The sequence below is a fragment of the Choloepus didactylus genome, chromosome 10 (assembly GCF_015220235.1).
Source record: "Choloepus didactylus isolate mChoDid1 chromosome 10, mChoDid1.pri, whole genome shotgun sequence".
Lineage (NCBI taxonomy): Eukaryota > Metazoa > Chordata > Mammalia > Pilosa > Megalonychidae > Choloepus > Choloepus didactylus.
The window spans coordinates 46,633,683-46,653,674 of NC_051316.1; the positions used below are offsets into that span (position 1 = coordinate 46,633,683).

Here is a 19,992-nt window from a genome sequence, read left to right on the forward strand (position 1 = left end):
GCAGACCAGAAGATCTCACCCAGGTGTTCCCAAACTTGGCTGAGCGTGGGGATTCCTAAGTTCCAACCTAGATCTACTAAATCGGAATGAATGTATGAGCTCATTTTTTTCACAGGTTCATGTGTTATTTGGATGCAGAGAGAGGTTGGAAATTGTTACAGCCTAATCCATTCAGTTTAAAAATGAGAAAATGAAGGTTTTTAGAGAATTGTAATGGCTTAGACTTAGCCAGAGCTGACCAGAATGAGAACCAGGTATAATTGTGTTCCTTGTTAAATGGTACAGCTTCTCTATTTTTTTCTTCTCTGCTTATGGCACCACACTATCATAAGAATCTAGGATACTCTTCTAAGAAGATTCCCAGGCTTGGGATAATTAAAACAGATCAAGTTGGAGATCAAAATGTGCCAAGTGGTGCTTTCAGATTAATGGGGCAGCATTCTCTTAATTTTTCTCACTACTATCTCCTTCTACATCTTATCTTCCCAAGTTGCCTCTCCCCTCTTTTTTTTTTTCCTAGCCAGAGAGTCCTCCAGGACAAATAGAGTTTTCATCTTTGGGAGATTTTAAGCCAACACTTCTGGAAGAGGAGCCTTTTCCATCCGGTTTATATGGTGGCCTTGAGTTTCTGAAGGGGAAGGCTGCCTAGTAGAGAAAAAAGAACAAAGGGTTAGAATCACATCAACCTGATTTCAGATGCTGGCCCTACTAGTTATGAAGTACTGAAATCCTGACATTCCCAGGCACTGTCCTGTACACGAGGTATGGCAGTAAAGACAGGGGCTTGCTCTGAACAAATTGAAAATCTAATCGAAGCAGACACCAACAATTACAAAGCTGTGTGATACTTGCAGAAATCAGGGGATGCACAGGGTACAGTGGAAGCCCAGAGAAATGATTCTACATCCAGATGGCTAGCTGGAAACAGCTGCCAGTGGGAGGCAGTGATGCATAGTCTGAGGTGTGGAGGAACAAGTACAATGGTGGGTTGTGAGAAACAGAGAATACTTTAGAACTGGTCATCTCCACTCCACAACTTGGTAGTAGGGGGAAGGAGGGAGGAGAGGCATGTGGAGCACTGAGGATAAAGAGGAAGGCAGAGGCCAAGTAAGCTGAGAGGTCTTTGGAAACTTTCCTGCCATCATGTGGACCATTTCAAGTGGCATTCCCATAAAATCAGGGATGAGGGGTGTTCCAGTTTGCTAATGCTGCCGTTTTGCAAAACACCAGAAATGGATTAGCTTTTATAAAAGGGGTTTATTTGTTTACAAAGTTACAGTAGCTACAGTCTGAAGGCCATGAAAATGTCCAAATGAAGGCATCAACGTAAGTATACCTTCACTGAAGGAAGGTCAGTGGCATCCGGAAAACCTCTGTTAGCTGGAAAGGCACATGGCTGGCGTCTGCTGATCCCAGGTTGTGTTCCAGCTCCACCCTCAGCTCCTGTGTGTTCTTCAAAGTGTCTCTCTTGGCTGTAGCACCTCCTGTCTGTGAGCACTTTTATAGGACTCCAGTGATTCAGTTAAAACCCACCCTGAATGGATGAGGTAACACCTCCATGGAAATTATCCAAAGTTCTTGCCCACAGTTGATTGTGTCACATCTACATGGAAATGCTCAAAGGAGTCCAACCTAATCAACACTAATATGTCTGCCCCCAAAAGACTGCATCAAAGAACATGGTGTTTTGGAGGACATAATACATCCAAACTGGCACAAGGGGCCAAGGCTAAATTCTTGGTGATTTGACACCATCTGATGTTAAAGAGGACAGCTCATTATTGGTGTGTTGGCTGCTGCCTAGTAACACCCCTGGGCTCACATGTCAACTTCTCTGCCTCTTGGGGGTGGGGTGTGGACAACTCGACATTCTTCCTATTACCACTTCCAGTAGCATGAGTATGGAATCTTCCTCTTGTTCTTTTTAGTGAAGAGTGCTGGATTTGCAAAATCCCCTTTCTATAAAAAAAAAAAAATAGATATAAAGTAAGCTGGCATTTTTTAACTTAGAAAATTGAAAATGTTTTTTTAAAGTGCAACTATACCACAATGGGAAGAGTATGAGTGTGAACACATAGAAATTGGTATAATCTTACTAAAGGGCAAAGTAGCAGCATTTACCAAACTTCAAACACAAAACTATGTGTTATCTTTAATCTAGCAGTTCTACTTCTGAGAATTCATTCTAAAGAAATAATGAGGGATACAGCATCGCATCATGATTACTAGCTCCACTTGGTGGTAATACACACCTAGTTTAAATCCTGGCTCTACCACCAATTTTCTATGTGGCCTTGAGGAAGTTACCCTCCCTAACCTTCAATTTTCTCATCTGTAAAATTGGAATGATGAGAATTCCTACCTGATAGAGTAATGCAAATTAAATGGCAGGATTCATGTAAAGTGGTTATCACAGTGCTGGAACTAAGTGCTCAGTGAACACTAGCTACTGTATCAGTATGAAACCTTGATGTATAAAAGTGTTGTTTATAATGTGAAAAACTAGAAACAATGTAACCCTCCAGTAGGAAGGTATTAGTTTCATTGCACTCCTTCATAAATTGGAATATTTTGTTGCTACTAAAAATTATGTTTTGGAAGATTACTTACGGATTTAAAACTAAATAAATATGGATGGGCCTAATACCATTTTTTATGTACTAGTAGCATTGAGTGAGACAGCAGACATTTTAAAGTGTTTAGAATAGTGTCTGGCACATAGTAAGTGCTTGACACATGGCAGACACACAGAGTGGTATTATGGATATCTTTTCCTATATTTTCTGTAATAAGCACATATTCATTTTCTAGTCAGAAAACAAAAAGCTTAAAAATAATGTTAAACAGTGCTGTGGGGTAGAATTATGGTTTCTCTTTAATGTTCTATTTATATTCCCTATGATTGCATGTTTAAATGAACATGTATTTATGTAATTTTTACAACATTTCCATTTTTGACAGTGAGATGGCAGGAGAGATTCCCAGTCAAACAGAGTTTATTTCTATTAGCCAATTAAAAGCCAATATGGTATATCAACTGAAAAAGCACCATAGGGTCACTTTTCCAAAAAAGATATACAGATATCCAATAAGCCCATGAAAAGTTGTTTAACATCATTAGCCATTAGAGAAATGCAAGGCAAAACCATAAGGAGATATACCAACTAATATGGCTAAAATAAAAAAGACAGATAATAACAAGTGATAGCAATGATGTGGATAAATTAGAACTATTATACATTGCTGGTAGGAATGTAAAATGTTGCAGCCACTGTGGAAAGCTGTTTGGCAGTTCCTCAAAATTTAAACATATAGTTACCCTAAGATTCACCAACTCTGTTCCTAGGTATATACTCAAGAAAATTGAAAATATGTTCATACGAAAACTTGTATAAGACTGTTCACAGAAGCATTATTCCTCACAGCCGAAAAAAGGAAAGAACAAATGTCCATCATCTGATGAATGGATAAACAAAATGTGAAATAGTCATACAATGGAATATTACTCAGTCATAAAAAGGATTGAAGTACTGATACATGCTACAACACAGATGAACCGTTATGCTGTGCTTCAATGCTGGAACACTGTGCTGAGTGAAAGAAGCCAAACACAAAAGGTCATATATATTGTATGATTCTGTTCATATGAAATTCCCAGAATAGGCAAATCTGCAGAGACAATACAGATTAGTGGTTGACAGACCTTGTGGGAAAGAGGAATTGGGAGTGACTCATAATAGGTTTAGGGTTTATTTTTGGATTGATGAAAATATTCTGTAATTAGATAGTGGTGATAGCTACACAACTCTGAATATACTAAAATACCACTGAATTGTACACCTTATATAGGTGACTTGAACGGTATGTGAGTTATACTTTAAAACTGTTATTTTAAAAAAACGTACTAGGGTAACATGGGGAAGGGGAAACATTTCAGTTGATCTCTACTCTCTTAGAAACTTCATACTCTCCCAGTATGAATATGTGCCTGTTAGAGAATTAACTGGAGCATAATTGGTCCTCTTGTTGGTGGACTGTTCTGAAAATCATATTCCTAGGGTTTTGGGTGGTTTTTTTTTCTTACTTTATATAGACTTCTCACTTAGATACGGGCATTTATCTTTCCTGGTTTTAAGACTCTTGCAGACATTCTACATGGCTTGAGAGAGAACTTTATCTGTCAAGACTGAAGCATAAATATCTATAATTCTTAATTCAACATGGCTTGAAAAGACTATCTTGTAGTGACCCACCCAGTTTTCTCCCTCCCACATATACACTGATACCCACCCCCTTGCCTACTTTATTTTCTTCCAAGATAGCAATCACTATCTAACACAATATCTCTTTTATGTATTTGTGTTTTGTTCTTCCCCACAAGGTTATAAACTTCAATAGGACAGGGGTTTTTGTCTGTTTTGTTCATTGCTACATCCTGAGTACTTAGAATAGTGCCTGATATATGACAAGTCACACCGAAAGTGTCAGTTCCAGGCATCACAATGGCACCCTAGTTCTTCAAAGTGTTTTCCAGGTGTGTTCAGTCATCTGTACAAGCACTAGTCACAAAATAAGCCTTAAATATTTAAGGGATTTTAGGGGGGTGGGGGGGGTGGGGGAAGTTCTTAAATTAATGCAACTCTGCACAGAGATTTAGTTTCGTTTGCCAGTCTTCGGAGATTTATTAAGAAGTATCTCCTAAATGTAAATTGATATCCATTTATATTTCTCTATCTCTTCAACAACCATTTATAAAACATTCACTATGTGGCAACCATGGTGCTAGCAGTGAGGATACAAAAAGAAAAGTGACACGATTCCTGCCATTGAGGAGCTTACTCTCTAATTAAGGCGATTTATTCAGTATAGAAATGCTATCTGTGTCTATGCTGTGTGTATAGAATAATCACTCAACACTGATAATGTTCTGTGGGACACAGTTTCATTTTTAAAGTACTATTTCAGTAGTTATAAGTCATTTTATCATATATATGTTACTGCATTTTCTTCTGAGTAGAATTCCTGATAATTCAGTTTAGGCTGGAATGAGTGATATCATACACACAGATAAAATGAAACAAAATGGGGGCTTAGCTCTGCCTCAGTTTCTCACCACCTCCCCTTTTTGTGGTCTTTTTCTCTAATAATTTAGCAGTTAGGCTTATTTCCAAAATTAATCAGAGTCCTTGCCAAAGAAAAACCTAGTTCCATTTTTAAGTTTCTCAGCTCATTTTAATTGAAGTGAAGGGCTTACTATTTGGGCAAGCATGCATACTTAGATATATTAATAGGTACCTGGTTATTAGTTTATCTACATATTATACTTTACAGAAGTAGAAATGTGCTTATTTCCATACTGGGTGAGATCGATAGTAGTTGTCTCTAGGTTCTTTGGATTTCAAAATATCTGATTTCTTTGATTTAATCAAAAAACTTTCAGAATATTTCCAAGACTTATGGTGGTTATTTTTCCTCACACGAGTTTGGGACTCCCTATGTTCATATGGTAAAAGCTATTAACACAGATGTTTCTACCAGGTTGGGCTCAGTTGATGCTGAAATGACTTTCAAAAGAAAAATATGTCTTTCTATTCTTTGCTCCACTTACCAGGTTTAGTTAAATTAATATACTAGATAGTTTGTAGGTCAGTGAGTAATTTTGCTGTTAAAACTAATGATCCTTTTTTTGGATCCTTCAATCATTTCTTCCCCTTTTATTCTTTTCTTCCCCTATTCCTCTGTCTCTAGATGAAGCCATTTTGTATAGTGGAATGAAAGCTGGGCAGTGAGACTGAAGTTTGGATTCTAGATGCTCACTTCACCACTGACTGTATGACACTGAACTAATTGTCCCAAGCAGTAGTCTAATAACACTTAGACAAAGTCTCTGTAGATGAACTCACCCTCTACATGAAAAGAATAGAAAGTGTAGAGAGCATGCAGACTTCTTAAGTCTGAGATAATACTTACTTTGACATTGATGTTTCCTTTACTTCTAGCGACTTAGAAATTTGACTGACATGTCACAAAGCAAATTTTTGAGCATTTTGCCTCTTTCTGATATCCAGTTAGAAATAGAGCAAGTTACCAGCAAAGCCGTTTGGGGCCTGATCCTCAAATCAGGACATTCACATCTACTTGGTTCCATGGCCAAGATAACACTCCTGCCACTGGGTATTGTAACAGCATCTTACATGGCTCAGTTCTCGGTCTGACCACCCTGAGGGAGAAAACACAACTCACAACATAGTTTTTCCTTGGAAAAGGATCAATGGCATCTTAAAATAATATTTTAGTCCTTGAACTAGGGATAGTCTAGAAGATAAAAATAGGCCATAAAAATATGCAATTGACAATAAGTATGTGAAAGGATTTGTGAAAACAATTCTATATTTGTAAATAATTTTATACATTAAATGAATTTGTAAAACTAATCAACCCAGGAGTTTTTTGAGCAAAAGAAAACTACGTGTTATACAGATGGACATTATTTAGTTGAAAGAGAAAGAGAGAGAAATGATAAGACCTATTGTGAAGTTACCAGTTCTTAACAAACTAATTTGTAAATTCAGTTAAATTTCAATAAGAATGCCACTTAGGTTTGTTTTTCAACTTCAAAGTTGATTCTAAAGTTTGTTTGAAAGAAAGAAAGCTTCCATGAATAGCTGAGAAACTTTTGAGGAACACTGTATATTGCTAGATATTTAAATGCTTATAAAGATAGAGTAATTAAAACTGTGCTACTGACTCATAAAATAGACCCAGTAATGGAAGAGAATATAAAGCCCAGAAACAGATCTCAATACATAATAAGTACATATATCATTGTTGATAAATATATCATTTCATATAACTGGAGAAAGAATTCTTCGTTCAATTTGTGGTACTGGTAAAATTGATATGAAACTGAACTTCAAATGGAGTAAAAATTTATATGAAGAAAAAAAAGGAATGAAAAAGTCAATTGCCGTGATACATTGAGAAAAATATTTGCAAGATATATGGCAAACAAAAGTTTGATATCTTTAATATATAAAGATCTCTTTATGAGAAAAAAGAGTGGCAAATAGTAAATTAGGCAAGTCATAAAAAAAGAGAGACAAAGTCAAATGAGAAAAAATGTTTAACTTTAACAGTAATTAAGGAAATACAAATTAAAATGAAATATGTGAAGACAAATTAAAATGAAATATGTGAAGATTAAAGTATTGACAAGGAACTTATGAAATAGGCATTAACATATACTTCCAGTAGGAATATAAATTATATGACCTTTCTGGAGGGCACTGTGACAGTGAACCTTATTAAGTTTTTCTCTTTGTCACAGTAAATATACTTCTAGGAATTTCTTCTAAATAAAAAATAAGAGATCCGCATAGATTTGTATATAAGGATGTGTTATTTATACAAGAGTGGAAAAAAAATAGAATGGGTAAATTGTAAAAATCTTTAGGATGAAATATTATGCAAAGATTAAAATTGTTATACAATAATATTTAACATGGGAATATGTTTATAATTTAAGTGAAATAAAATCAGTACAAAAGAAAATTCCAAATTTGTGTTGAAAATGAACTCCGTTCATATGCATGCATAGAAGAAAAGCAGAAAGACTGTTTATATGCTAGAATGTTATGAGTAGGTATGTCAGGACAGTAGAATAACTGCTGGTTTTTGTTTGCTTTTTTATATTGTCCCTTATTTTTGAAATTTTCTGTAATAATCATGTATCTCTTTTAAAATCAGAAGAGAAAAACAAATGTTATTTTTTTAAATGTGCAAGGTGATGACGTGTGTAAGAATGTGCCTTTTCCGTAGTCTTTCATTTTAAAGCTGTTATCCCTCTGTTTCATAGTCTGTTTCTATAATTTTCTTGTTGTTTAGTTAGTTAGTCACTCCATTATTTATATGGAAGTTAAAAAGGAAAAATAACATGTAAGGTATATCATATAAAGATCATTTGTGAGTACCTTAACTTTTTTTTTTAATTAAATTCAGTTTTATTGAAATATATTCACATACCATATAATCATCCATGGTCTACAATCAAGTGTTCACAGTACCATCATATAGTTATGCATTCATCACCCCAATCTATTTTTGAACATTTTCCTTACATCAGAATCAGAATAAGAATAAAAAATAAAAGTAAAAAAAGAACACCCAAATTATCCCCCCCATCCCACCCTATTTGTCATTTAGTTTTTGTCCCCATTCTTCTACTCATTCATCCATACACTGGATAAAGGGAGTGCGATCCACAAGGTTTTCACAATCACACTGTCACCCCTTGTAAGCTACATTGTTATACAATCATCTTCAAGAGTCCAGACTACTGGATTGGAGTTTGATTGTTTCAGGTATTTGCTTCTACCTATTCCAATACATTAAAACCTAAAAGGTGTTATCTATATAGTGCATAAGAATGTTCACCAGAGTGACCTCTCAACTCCATTTGAAATCTCTCAGCCACTGAAACTATTTTGTTTCATTTCACATCCCCCTTTTGGTCAAAAAGATATTCTCAATCCCACGATGCCAGGTCCAGATTCATCTCCGGGAGTCATATCCTGCATTGCTAGGGAGATTTACACCCCTGGGAGTCAGGTCCCATGTAGCGGGGAGAGCAGTGAGTTCATCTGCTGAGGTGGCTTAGTTAGAGAGAGTGAGAGAAAGGGCCACATCTGAGCAACAAAGAAGCACTCGGGGAGACTCTTAGGCACAATTATATGCAAGTTTAGCCTCTCCTTTGCAGTAACGAGCTTCATAAGAGCAAGTCCCATGATAGAGGGCTCGGCACATCAAACCGCCAGTCCTCAATGTTTGTGACATCAGCATCAGTCCAGCTGAGGAAGTCCAACACTTCTGCATTTCCCCCTAGCTCCTCAGGGGTGCCCTGCAAATATATTTTCATTCTCTGCCCAAATTACTTTGGGATGTGTCACTGTTTCACTCTACTCTATACAAACCTACCATATCTTCATATTCAAAGTTCCATGTTATTGTGGTGTTTGAACAAACTGACTGTAGAGTTATACTGTTTAGAAAATATAGATCCCTACACCAAACAGACATCTCTTTCCTTGGTCTCATGTGGAAGTTGAAGTTTTAAAACCCAGTCAGTTTCAACCTTTACCCTTTGGCCCAGTTTGCCCTAGTCTCTGCTTCATTCATATCACTAATTGAAGTCTGGGCACTTTTTCAGCTTCTTTTTTTCTTTTTTTCTTTTTTAATAGTTGCTATATGTGCTAATACTGACATTCATATCTGCCAAGCTCTAGCTCTGAGTATCAGGTGTCACACAGATACCCAATGTTGCAGAGACCAATCAGGTTATACACTAAGGGATCAGCATCTCAAAGTTTGGAAATAGCCATTACAATTCAGGAATTGATTTGACTGCTGTAAGAGCTTACAATCTAAGGACCATTACACTAATCATTTCTCTGTTAGGCTGTGCTCTAAGATGCAATTCTGAATTTACACATTATAGTTAGCCCATATTGGTGAGGCATTATAGTGTTTGCCTTTGTTTCTGGCGTACTTCACTCAAAATGCTGTCTACAGGATCCATTCACCTCGTTGCCTGTCTCACAGCTTCACTCCTCATAGTTGCTCAATATTCCATTGTATGTATACACCACAGTTCACCATTCTGTTCCTCAGTCAGAGTACCCTTAGGCCACCTTCACCCCTGCAAATCATGAATACTGCCTCCATGAAAAGTGTGCAAATGTCCATTCATGTCTCTGCTCTCAGATCTTCCAATTACATACCCCATAATGAGGCTGCAGGACGTTATGGCCCCCACCTACTTAGCTTTTTGTGGAACCATCACACTGACCTCCAGAAAGGCTACACCATTCTACCTGCTTGTCAATAGTAGATAGGTACATCCCTCTCTCCATGTTTTCTTCAACACTTTTGCTCCCATTTTATTTTTTCCTACAATTTCATAGAGTTATATTCACATACCATACATTTATCCACAGTTTACAGTCAGTTGTTCACGGTATCATCATAAAGTTGTACGTTTATCACCACAATCAGCACTTGAACATACTGATTACTACAAAAAAAAGTTTTGTCTGTTTTGTTTTTTATTGAATAATAAAAAAGATGGTAAAAAGAAAAATAACATGTCATACAATACAATATAATGCTAAGGACAGAAAACAACACCACTGCCAGGAATCCTGTGTATCCCACCCTTATATCCCTCTCTCATACACATTTAGCTTTGATATATTGCCTTTGTTACATTTAATGGAAGCAGATTACAATGTTACTGTTGACCATAGACTCCAGTTTGCTTTGATTATGTTTTTTCCCAAATACCATCCCCTTTTCAACACTGCATGGTTGACATTTGTTCTCCCACATGTAAGAACATTTTTATATTTGCACATTTAGTAACAGTCATTGGCCACTCCAGTTTTTGCCAAGTTATACAGTCCCAGTCTTTATCATCTATCTTTACCTCTGGTGTCATACGTTCCCCTATACCACCTCTTTCAGCTTTACTCACATACATCTTTGTTTAGTGTGCTTACAATATTGTGCTACCATCGCACAGTATTATGCTATCTATTTCTGGATCTATACAATCAGTCTTGCTGAACATTCTATAATCCTTCAGCATCAAATGCCCAATCTCTACAATCTTTCTATCTCCTGGTATTAAAGGAGCCTGTGTTGTCAGCTTTTAATTCTCAAAGTTTGTTCATTAATGTTTGTTCATATTAGTGAGACCATACAGTATGTGTGCTTTTGTTTCTGGCTAACTTCACTCAACATGTCCTCAAGGTTTATCCACCACATTATATGTTCTGTCTTACAGCTGCATAATAATCCATCATGTGTATATACCACAGTTTGTTTATCCACTCTTCTGTGGATGGACATTTGGGCTGTTTCCATCTCTTGGCAATTGTGAATAATGCTGCAAAAAACATCAGTTTACAAATGTCCGTTTGTGTCTTGACTTTCAGTTCCTTTGAGTATATACCTAGCAGTGAAATAGCTCGGTCATATGGCACATCTACACTTAGCTTCCTGAGGAACCTCCACACTGTTTTCCAGAGTGGTTGCACCATTCTACATTCCTACCAACAATGAGTAAGTGTGCCTCTTTCTACACATCCTCTCCAGCACTTGTAATTTTCTGTTTTTTTGGATAATGGCCATTCTGGTAGATGTGAGAGGATATCTAGTTGTGATTTTCATTTGCATTTCCCTAATGGCCAGTGAAGTTGAGCATTTTTTCATATGTTTTTGAGACATTTATATTTTGCTTTCAGAAAAGTGTGCATGTCTTTTGCCCATTTTTAAATTGGATTGTTTGTCTTTCTGTTGTATATTCAGGATATTAAACCCTTATCTGATATGTGGTTTCCAAATGTCATTTCCCATTGCATAGGTTGCCTTTTTACTTTTCTGACAAAGTCCTTTGATGTACAAAAGTGTTTAATTTTGAGGAGATCCCATTTGTTTATTTGTTCCTTGGTTGCGCATGCCTTGGGTGTCAGGTCTGGGAAACCACCTCCTATCACAAAATCTTTAAGATATTGCCCTACATTTTCTTCTAAGAGTCTTATGGTCTTATGGTCTTAGTATTAATGTTTAGGTCTTTTAACCATTTCTAGTTAATTTTTGTATAAGGTGTGAGATAGGAGTCCTCTTTCATTCTTTTGGAAATAGATATCCAGTTCTCCAAACACCATTTATTGAAGAGGCTGCTCTGTCCCAGTTGCTTTGGCTTGACTGCCTTATCAAAGATCGATTGTCTATAGATGTGAGGGCCTACTTCTGAACACTCAGTTTGATTCCATTGGTCGGTATATCTGTCCTTATACCAGTACCATGCTATTTTGACCACTGTAGCTATGTAATATGTATCACAGTCAGGTAGTATGAGACCTACCACTTCGTTCCTCTTTCTCAAGATATTTTTGGCTATTTGGGGCACCTTGCCCTTCCACATAAATTTGGTTATTGGTTTTTCTATTTCTATAGAGTAAGTTGTTGGGATTTTAATTGGTATTTCATTGAATCTATAAATCAGTTTAGGTAAAATTGCCATCTTAACTATATTTAGTCTTAGAATTCATGAACATGGTATGTTCTTCCATTTTTTTAGTTCCTGTTCGATTTCTTTTAGCAGTTTCTTTTAGTTTTCTGTGTAAAGGTCTTTTGTGTCTTGGTTAAGTTTATTCCTAAATACTTGTTTCTTTTGGTTGCTATTGTAAATGGAATTTTTTTCTTGATATCCTTGTCTTGTTGCGCATTCCTTTTATATAGGAACACTACAGATTTTTGTGTGTTGATCCTGTAGCCTGCCACTTTGCTCTATTCATTTACTAGTTCTAGTAGCTTTGCTGTAGATTTTTCTGGATTTTCTCCATATAGAATCATGTCATCTGCGAACAGTGAAAGTTTTACTTCTTCCTCTCCAATTTCAATGCCTTTTATTTCTTTTTCTTGCTTAATTGCTCTAGCTGGCACCTCCAGCATGATGTTGAATAACAATGGTGACAGTGGGCATCCCTGTCTTGTTCATGATCTTAGAAGGAAAGCTTTCAGTCTCTCCCCATTGAGTATGATGTTAGCTGTGGTTTTTTCATATATTGCCTTTATCATATTGAGAAAGTTCCCTTCTATTCCTATCCTTCGAATTGTTTTCATCAGGAAAGGATGTTGAATTTTGTCATTTGACCACTGGTCGGGTGAACTTACAAAGTTCGCTGCAATCTCAGCTTTTCTCTGAGTCCAAACTTGTATCCGATGTGTGGCTGGTCACTGGAGACTCCCAAAACACTGTATCATCTAATTCTTGGGTAATTACCAGCTGCTCTAGAGGAGAGACTAAATTCTGCACCTGACCACTCAACCATCTACCTTAACTTTTAAGCCACATCTTCATGTACTATCTTTAAGACCACTTAAAAGTAATTGCTGTCTTTTTTTTTTTTATAAGTGTTGCTCACATCTGTATACCTATTTATTCCAATAAGGAAATGCCCTGAAATTGTTGTTAAAAAGTTTCTTCTGGTTTAATAAGCATCTTTACATCATAAGAAAAAAAAATGTAGTGGATTTTTCTCTTTAAAAGTCTGAGAATTTTTTTAAGAAATTAAATTGATTTTCTTGAAAAACTTTCATATATGTGCTATCTCTTCCTCAAAATTAAACAATAAATTCCTATGTTTATATGTAGAAAAATCCAGTAAGAAATAATCTAAAGGTTTTTCGTGTTATGTAAGTTTCTTTTAAGCTAGTGGAATACTCTTTTTAAGCTGTATTGAGAAGCCATACCAATATTTTAAAAGTTGCTGTATTATAGCCTAAATGTCCTATAGGTTAATTCTTCAAAAATCTTATAATCTTAAGATTCATATTTTTTTTAGGTACAATTTCATCTGTTACTGTTTTGCTCACCTTTTTAATCAAGAAAACAATCTTATTTCTGAGAGACTCACCAGCTATAGCTTCTCTTTATAAGTTTATATGGCTATGAATAAACCCACTAGAATTTAAAAGAGACATTTAAAACATTTCACTGATATAACCTGACATCCTAGTTGCGAGTAATTTTACCCATTTGTTCTAGTCACTTCATTCTTTAAATTGTTCATTCATTTATTCATTCATTCATTCATAAAATACTGACATACCCAGTCTGATGCCAATGGGTATAGGGGGATGGAAACAACAATTAGGGGTGAATAAATATCTCAAAGAACTTAAAGAGTTTAGTGGGGATAAAAGGTTGTACAAAAAAAGTCTATTTTATATATGGTGGAACCACACAAGTACTGTGGAGGTTTGGAAGAGGAAAAGATTTCTTCTAGCAAGAGGGACTGTTGCAAGTAGAGAGGGGAGAGGATCTTGGCACAGGAGGAGGCATTTGACCAGGACCTTTGAATAGCAGGTAAAGGAGTCAGTTGGCATTATGCTTTCTATATTGTTCACTGTTCAGAAGTGTGTATCTTTTCTTCCCTCAGCTGGTCTAAAAATCCTCTTATGGAATGTGGTAGGCCCTTGATATACCTTTTACTGATCAAAACCCATGTATGTTTGATACCTCCCCAAGACACCTCCAGATAAATTTTTTTTCATATCTGCAGCTTTTCTTTTTTATTATTCCATTTGAAAAGCAGATTGAAGATTTGCAGTCTTGGTAGTACAAAGATTTAAACAATTCACTGCTGAATTTTTTTTCATCTATTTTAACCCATTTTTCATTGATATTAAGTGCAATTGAGATCAATAGTGAAAGTCATGAGCTCTTGAAAAATCCTGTTATCTCATTCATGCATCATGTTTTTGTGCCAAGCCTTTAGAACTAAGTAGTGAACAAAACAGACATGGTCCTTGCCCTCAGGGGACTTACAGGAAAGAATAAATAAATACATTGAGTCTATTGTTGAACAAACAATCCATTAGATATAGTACAGATGCATTCAATGTACAAGGAAGTTTATATCATAGTAACCTGAATTTATATTTATATTTTTCCTTCCACATCAGCTTTTTTAATAAGTGAACACCCTAATGTGTATCATTATTTTAGAATTTGGCATTTGGCTTTTCTCTGTGTACCAGTCAAATTTAATTAATTAAGGTCTAGGAAATGAATGAGAAAAAAGCCCTTAAATTTTGTAACTTTTTTTTTAATATTATCACTTTATAGGGGACAGAGGAAACTAGAATTTACTGTGTTACAGCAAGTGATTGCACTGTGCTGGACATTGTATATAAATACTACCATTTAATGCTTAAATTAACTTTAAATAGATGACCTTACCCTCATCTTAAAGGGAAGTACGAGGACTTCAGTAATACTGGTAGGTGATGGTGTTGTTAAAAAAATAAAAATAAATCCAAGACTTTAGTGAAGACAGCAAAATATATGAGAATGCCTCTTTTCATTTCCCTTTTTTTTCTTTCTACAAGATTCTTCTTGATGAACTTTCTTCAACCAAGCATTGGGCATCCACACACGTTTCAGACCACAGTGGATTTCACTACCGCCACTTTTTATTAAAATCTTTGATTAGCCAAACTATGACAGACCGTTCTGTATTAGAGCAAAACCCTTTGAGAAGCGAGCCAACCCTAGTTCTTCCAAAAGATCAGGAAGCAGCAGCTTCATCAGAGGAACCAAGGATAAATCTTCCCTATCTTCTAGAAGAAGAAGTTGAATTTAGCACTGATCTCATTGATACGTACCCAGGACATGAAACGCTGTGGTGTCATAGGTAAGAGAAGGGAAAACCCATGTTCTGCATGAAACTGCATATCATGAGAGGCACAAAAGGTCTTATATTTGATTTTTGTTCACTTGGGTAAATATGGTAATCAGATTATGGAGTTAAGCCTGAATGAATTAGAAGGAGTTTATGTTATCATGTCATCATCAGTATGCGGTTCCTCACTCAGACCTTTGCCTGTGGCTTAGGATGGTGGTATTTACCTTTGACTGTGCAAAGAATAACATCCAAAATAAAACAAAAGTTTCTGAGCTCCTTCCTTAGAGATTCTGTTATTCAGCATATCTGGGCTGGGGCACTGCCATCTGCATTTAAAAAACAAACACAAAACTCTGACATAATTACTCTTGACACTGCTTTTTTAAAGGAAAGTATAAGAATTTCTCTAGGAGAGGGGTAGGACTAATAGGAAGGAGTGATGAAAGAGGAATAGCAACCTCATAACCTTAATTCTGAGACATTTAACAGTAAATGTCATGCTGGAATGAAGTCCAGGTATGTGAACCCCTTGCTTGGAGGGGTTTTTTGGTGGGGAGGGGAGTAAGGTGAGAGGATCTTCCTCCAGTTGGAAACATTTCTGCCTTCATAAATATTAATTCTACTTCAGACCATAGGATTCTGTTTTAAACAAAAGACATGCCTGTTCTAGGCAGAAGGAAGGCAGTTTTTAAATTTGTATATATTCAAAATTATTGAGGATTTTCCCTTTCCTCCAGTTTAGTCTGTCTTCTACGCCATTTGAGATTTGTTCAGCTGCTTTTCTGTGCTAAATGTATTCAGAGGATAGAAGACTATCTCCCCTCTTTGGCACATTCATGAATATAGAATTCTCTTTTTCTCTTAAAACCAAGACTTATTCCACATATTCAAGAACGAAGATAGATCTTAACTTGCAGGTTGTTTAAATTTTTGTTATTTGCATTGAACCATATTACTGGAAGGGTTCGGGGACTTTTTTTAAAATTTATGTTTGCGAGATAGCTAAATTAATGAAGTAGAAACTTTCTTTGTTCATATAAAGGTTAATTGGTTATTGGGGAGTGGGGCCAGGGGGAAAGAGTTGGTATGGCCTAAATATATAACACAGTCCAGTATTCCACTGCTGGCTCATTGCCCCTTAGGCAACTTATCTGTCCTCTTAGTTTTATCCTCTGTAAAATGGGCATATTATATGTTCCCTGACTACTCTAGAATATGCTTGGAAAATGAATTATATCTTAAGTGCTGCTATGAATGATGAGATATAACAACTTAGAATTTATGTCGTTTTTCTTATTGTGTACAGTAGATATGCCCCCACTGAATAAAAATTTTTGGAGATTTGGCACATGGATCTTTGTTTCACACCAACATCCTTAGAGGAAAAAGAGAAAATGTGTCTTTTAACGTGCTTTGCTGAGAGCCCCGCACATCCCTGCTGCTTGTGGATCTTTAAGGAGACTGTAGTGATGTATTCATAGAAAGTTCTGTTGGTTTCCAGATAATAATAAGACCAACTGCAGCAGAACAGTTCTGTTGTGCTTATTAAAGCCAGTATTGGATAGAAGCCATAGACTAAGTCTCTAGAGGAGCTGTTTAATCCCCTGGTCTCTGAACCACTTGTCTTTTAGGATATCAATGAGGTTAGTTGGGGTTTTGTTTTGTTTTATAATTTATAGCAGAAATTGGGCTAAGACTACTATTTCTTGTTTCATATTATAGTTACCGGAGAGTAATAACTCCAGGTCATTGTCATCATCTCAGTAAATGTTTCTTAAAAACATTTGGGGTAGGGTTCTTTTTATAAATAAGCCAATAAGCTAGGGTTGTAAGTCTTTGTCCAAATACCCGGAGATTTCGTCTCAGCTGTTTTTCCTCCTTCCCCCAGATAACTCTGGGTAATGAAGGGGACAGTGAACTGAGCACTGTATGTTTAGAAATTATCAACTTATTTTTTTGTTTTTCCTGGAAAGCTTGACTTTGGGTTGTGATTTTTTTTTCTCTATTTTCTTCGTTCCCCTCTTCCCTCTTTCACAGGCGGCATGTCTTCTACCTTCAGCATCACTTAAATGGTAGGCTTCCTCACAGCATGACCCAGTTGTTGCCTGCAGACAGCCCCGGGGGGACTTTGAGTGACTTGCACCTCATCCCAGCAGGCCCCCACATGTCTCAGGCAATGGAGGTGGATGGACTGAATGACTCTAGCAAGCAAGGCTATTCCCAGGAAACCAAACGACTGAAGCGGACCCCAGCTCCATACTCCCTAGGCCTAGAAATGGAGCACAGGTTCATTGATCAAGTATTGTCTACCTGCCGGAACGTAGAGCAAGCCCGGTTTGCCAATGCATACAGGAAATGGCTGGTTACTTTGAGCCAGTGAAAGAGGCAGATGAGTCCTGCAAGGTTCCCCATTTAGTGCAATATTACTTTCCTCTCTTCTTTACATGGTTGCATGGACTGTTGGCTATTATTGACTAACCGTATGTTCTTCATCTTTCAGTTAAAAATCTGTAGTAAATCTTTCAATTTATTTATTAAGAACTGGCATTCCTTTGGGGATAAAATAATTGTACGGTTTCTTCCTGCTGAACAATGAGTCTTAATTTTTTTCTTTTTGACTTCTCATCCTTTATATTTCTTCATGTGGGGCTTCTTATTTGGTTCTCTTATTTAGTGCAAAGATTCCCCCACCTCAGCACAATTGCATAGGCTAATTGTGTTTTCTTAATTAAGAATTTATATCGCAGTTCAGTCTAAGAAGATTAACACAAATGTAAATGACGTGATCTGATTGTCATTTTGAGAAACAGATGGCTAGATGGATGGATATGTGAAAAGGCAAGCCAGTTCTCTTTCTCTAGCTTGTTCTACTCAACTTATAGACTAACATAATCAAAGTCAGAAGTATTCAGATTTTTATGAAAATCATGCTTCCAATATAATCCATTTTTAAAATGTTTATTTAAAAAAGAAACAACTAATTTTAAGAGTTTGTGTGATTTCAGTACTGGAAAATTATTTTATTACTAGTTTTGATAGATTGTTTTTTTACCTCAAATTTGGTATACGCCCAAAACAGTCAAGTCAGCCCTTTTAAAACCAATGTTTTTTTCCTAAAAACGTGGAATACCATTTTGGTTATTATAACTTTACTTTTTTCTTCCAAATGTATCCATAAAATTTTGTGTTTAAAAAATGACATTGTTATTGAGGATACACAAGATTAAACTACAAAATTTTTGTGAGGTGACTATTAAAACTTTACTGGCAAAAGCCAGGGGGAAAGAAAAATTGAAATTAGTTCTTTACTTTTTATTTTAAAAATAAAAACAAGAACTTTGATAGAACTTATCAGGAATGAGGTACCAAAGTGTCTACCATATAGCTGTATCTTATCTTTTCAAAACAAGGGCTGGGTTTTTCAGGTTGATGAGGTTGGGGTGGAGATAGGGCCAGGTAATTTCTACTTTCTTAATATATTTACCTTTTTGTGAATGGTGTGTGTGTTTCTTCTTTCCCACATATCTTTTTATTTTCCCAATCTGTTCCATATCTTTTGTCACTTTCACCTTTGTATATTTTTCCTTATCTGTCTTATTTAAGGGATGCATACTGAAGATATTCTCCTTCTGCTCTATTCTTTTAAAAAGAAAAACAAAACCATAGGAAATATGAACAAGAGCTGCTCCTCTAAAAGTTCCTCTAATGGTGAAGCTGTCTGTTTTCCTTTGTGTATGCAGAATGTAAGTAGTAGTGGTAGAAACAAGTGTGACACCCATGCTTTGCCAGTTCTTCAGGCCTCCTTTTTACTTACTATGTCACCTATAGAGTGGGGAGAAAGATGTAGAAAAGGCAAACCTCTCCTGTCTCACTGTTATGGAAACCCTGGACTTGATACAGATACAGATGTATCACTATACCTAAAAGGAAAAAAATAGGTTCTTTACTTAGGGACCAGGGTTTTGTTAAGTGGCAGACTATTGAACTGAGTGAACCTTAAGGACACCAGAAGAATTGTCCAGCCTGGCCACAGAAGCTGCTGTTCTCTCTTGGAGCAAAAATTACAACTTTTTTAGCATTTAGGTGAGAAAATAATTTGCCATTATGGACATTTTTCTATGGCCCTGTCTTAGTTTGCTAATGCTGCAGAATGCAAAACACCAGAGATGGATAGGCTTTTATAAAATGGGGATTTATTTCACTACACAGTTACAGTCTTAAAGCCACAAAGCGTCCAAGGTAACACATCAACAACCGGGCACCTTCACCGGAGGATGGCCAATGGCGTCCAGAAAACCTCTGTTAGCTGGGAAGGCAGCCAGCGTCTGCTCCAAAGCTCCGGCCTCAAAACGGCTTTCTCCCAGGACGTTCCTCTCTAGCAAGCTTGCTCCTCTTCAAAACATCACTCCCAGCTGCACTCAGTTCCCTCTCTTTGAGTCAGCTCATTTATATAGCTCCACTGATCAAGGCCCACCCTGAATGGGCGGGGCCATGCCTCCATGGGAACATCTCATCAGAATCATTACCCACAGCTGGGTGGGGCACATTCCAAGCAAATCCAACCAGCACAAAACTTCTGCCCCACAAAAACTACAAAGATAATGGCATTTGGGGGACACAATACATTCAAACCAGCACAGGCCCTTTGTGTACAACATATTTTGATGAGATGTTCATAAATCAAATACCTCAGGGTCTATCTAGACCTCTATAGATAAAACCATTTGCTTATGATTTCCAG

General features: G+C 36.5%; 1 protein-coding gene across 4 annotated transcripts in view; it reads left to right on the forward strand.

Moving 5' to 3' along the window:
- Positions 1-19,499, forward strand: part of PTAR1 (protein prenyltransferase alpha subunit repeat containing 1) — a 59,683-nt gene extending 40,184 nt beyond the window's left edge. Inside the window, exons 6-7 of one of the 4 annotated variants that reach the window (XR_005210671.1) lie at positions 521-762; positions 14,956-15,069. Coding sequence is in view for 2 of the 4 variants with exons in the window: in XM_037797703.1 (XP_037653631.1) it covers positions 14,956-15,260; positions 17,289-17,631 (648 nt within the window). In the remaining 2 variants the exon portion in view is untranslated. Of the gene's footprint in view, positions 1-520; positions 1,305-10,991; positions 11,119-14,955; positions 15,261-17,288 lie in introns of those variants that run through there. The other 3 variants (XR_005210672.1, XM_037797703.1, XM_037797704.1) reach the window with 3 other exon arrangements.
- The last annotated feature ends 493 nt before the right edge of the window (positions 19,500-19,992 follow it).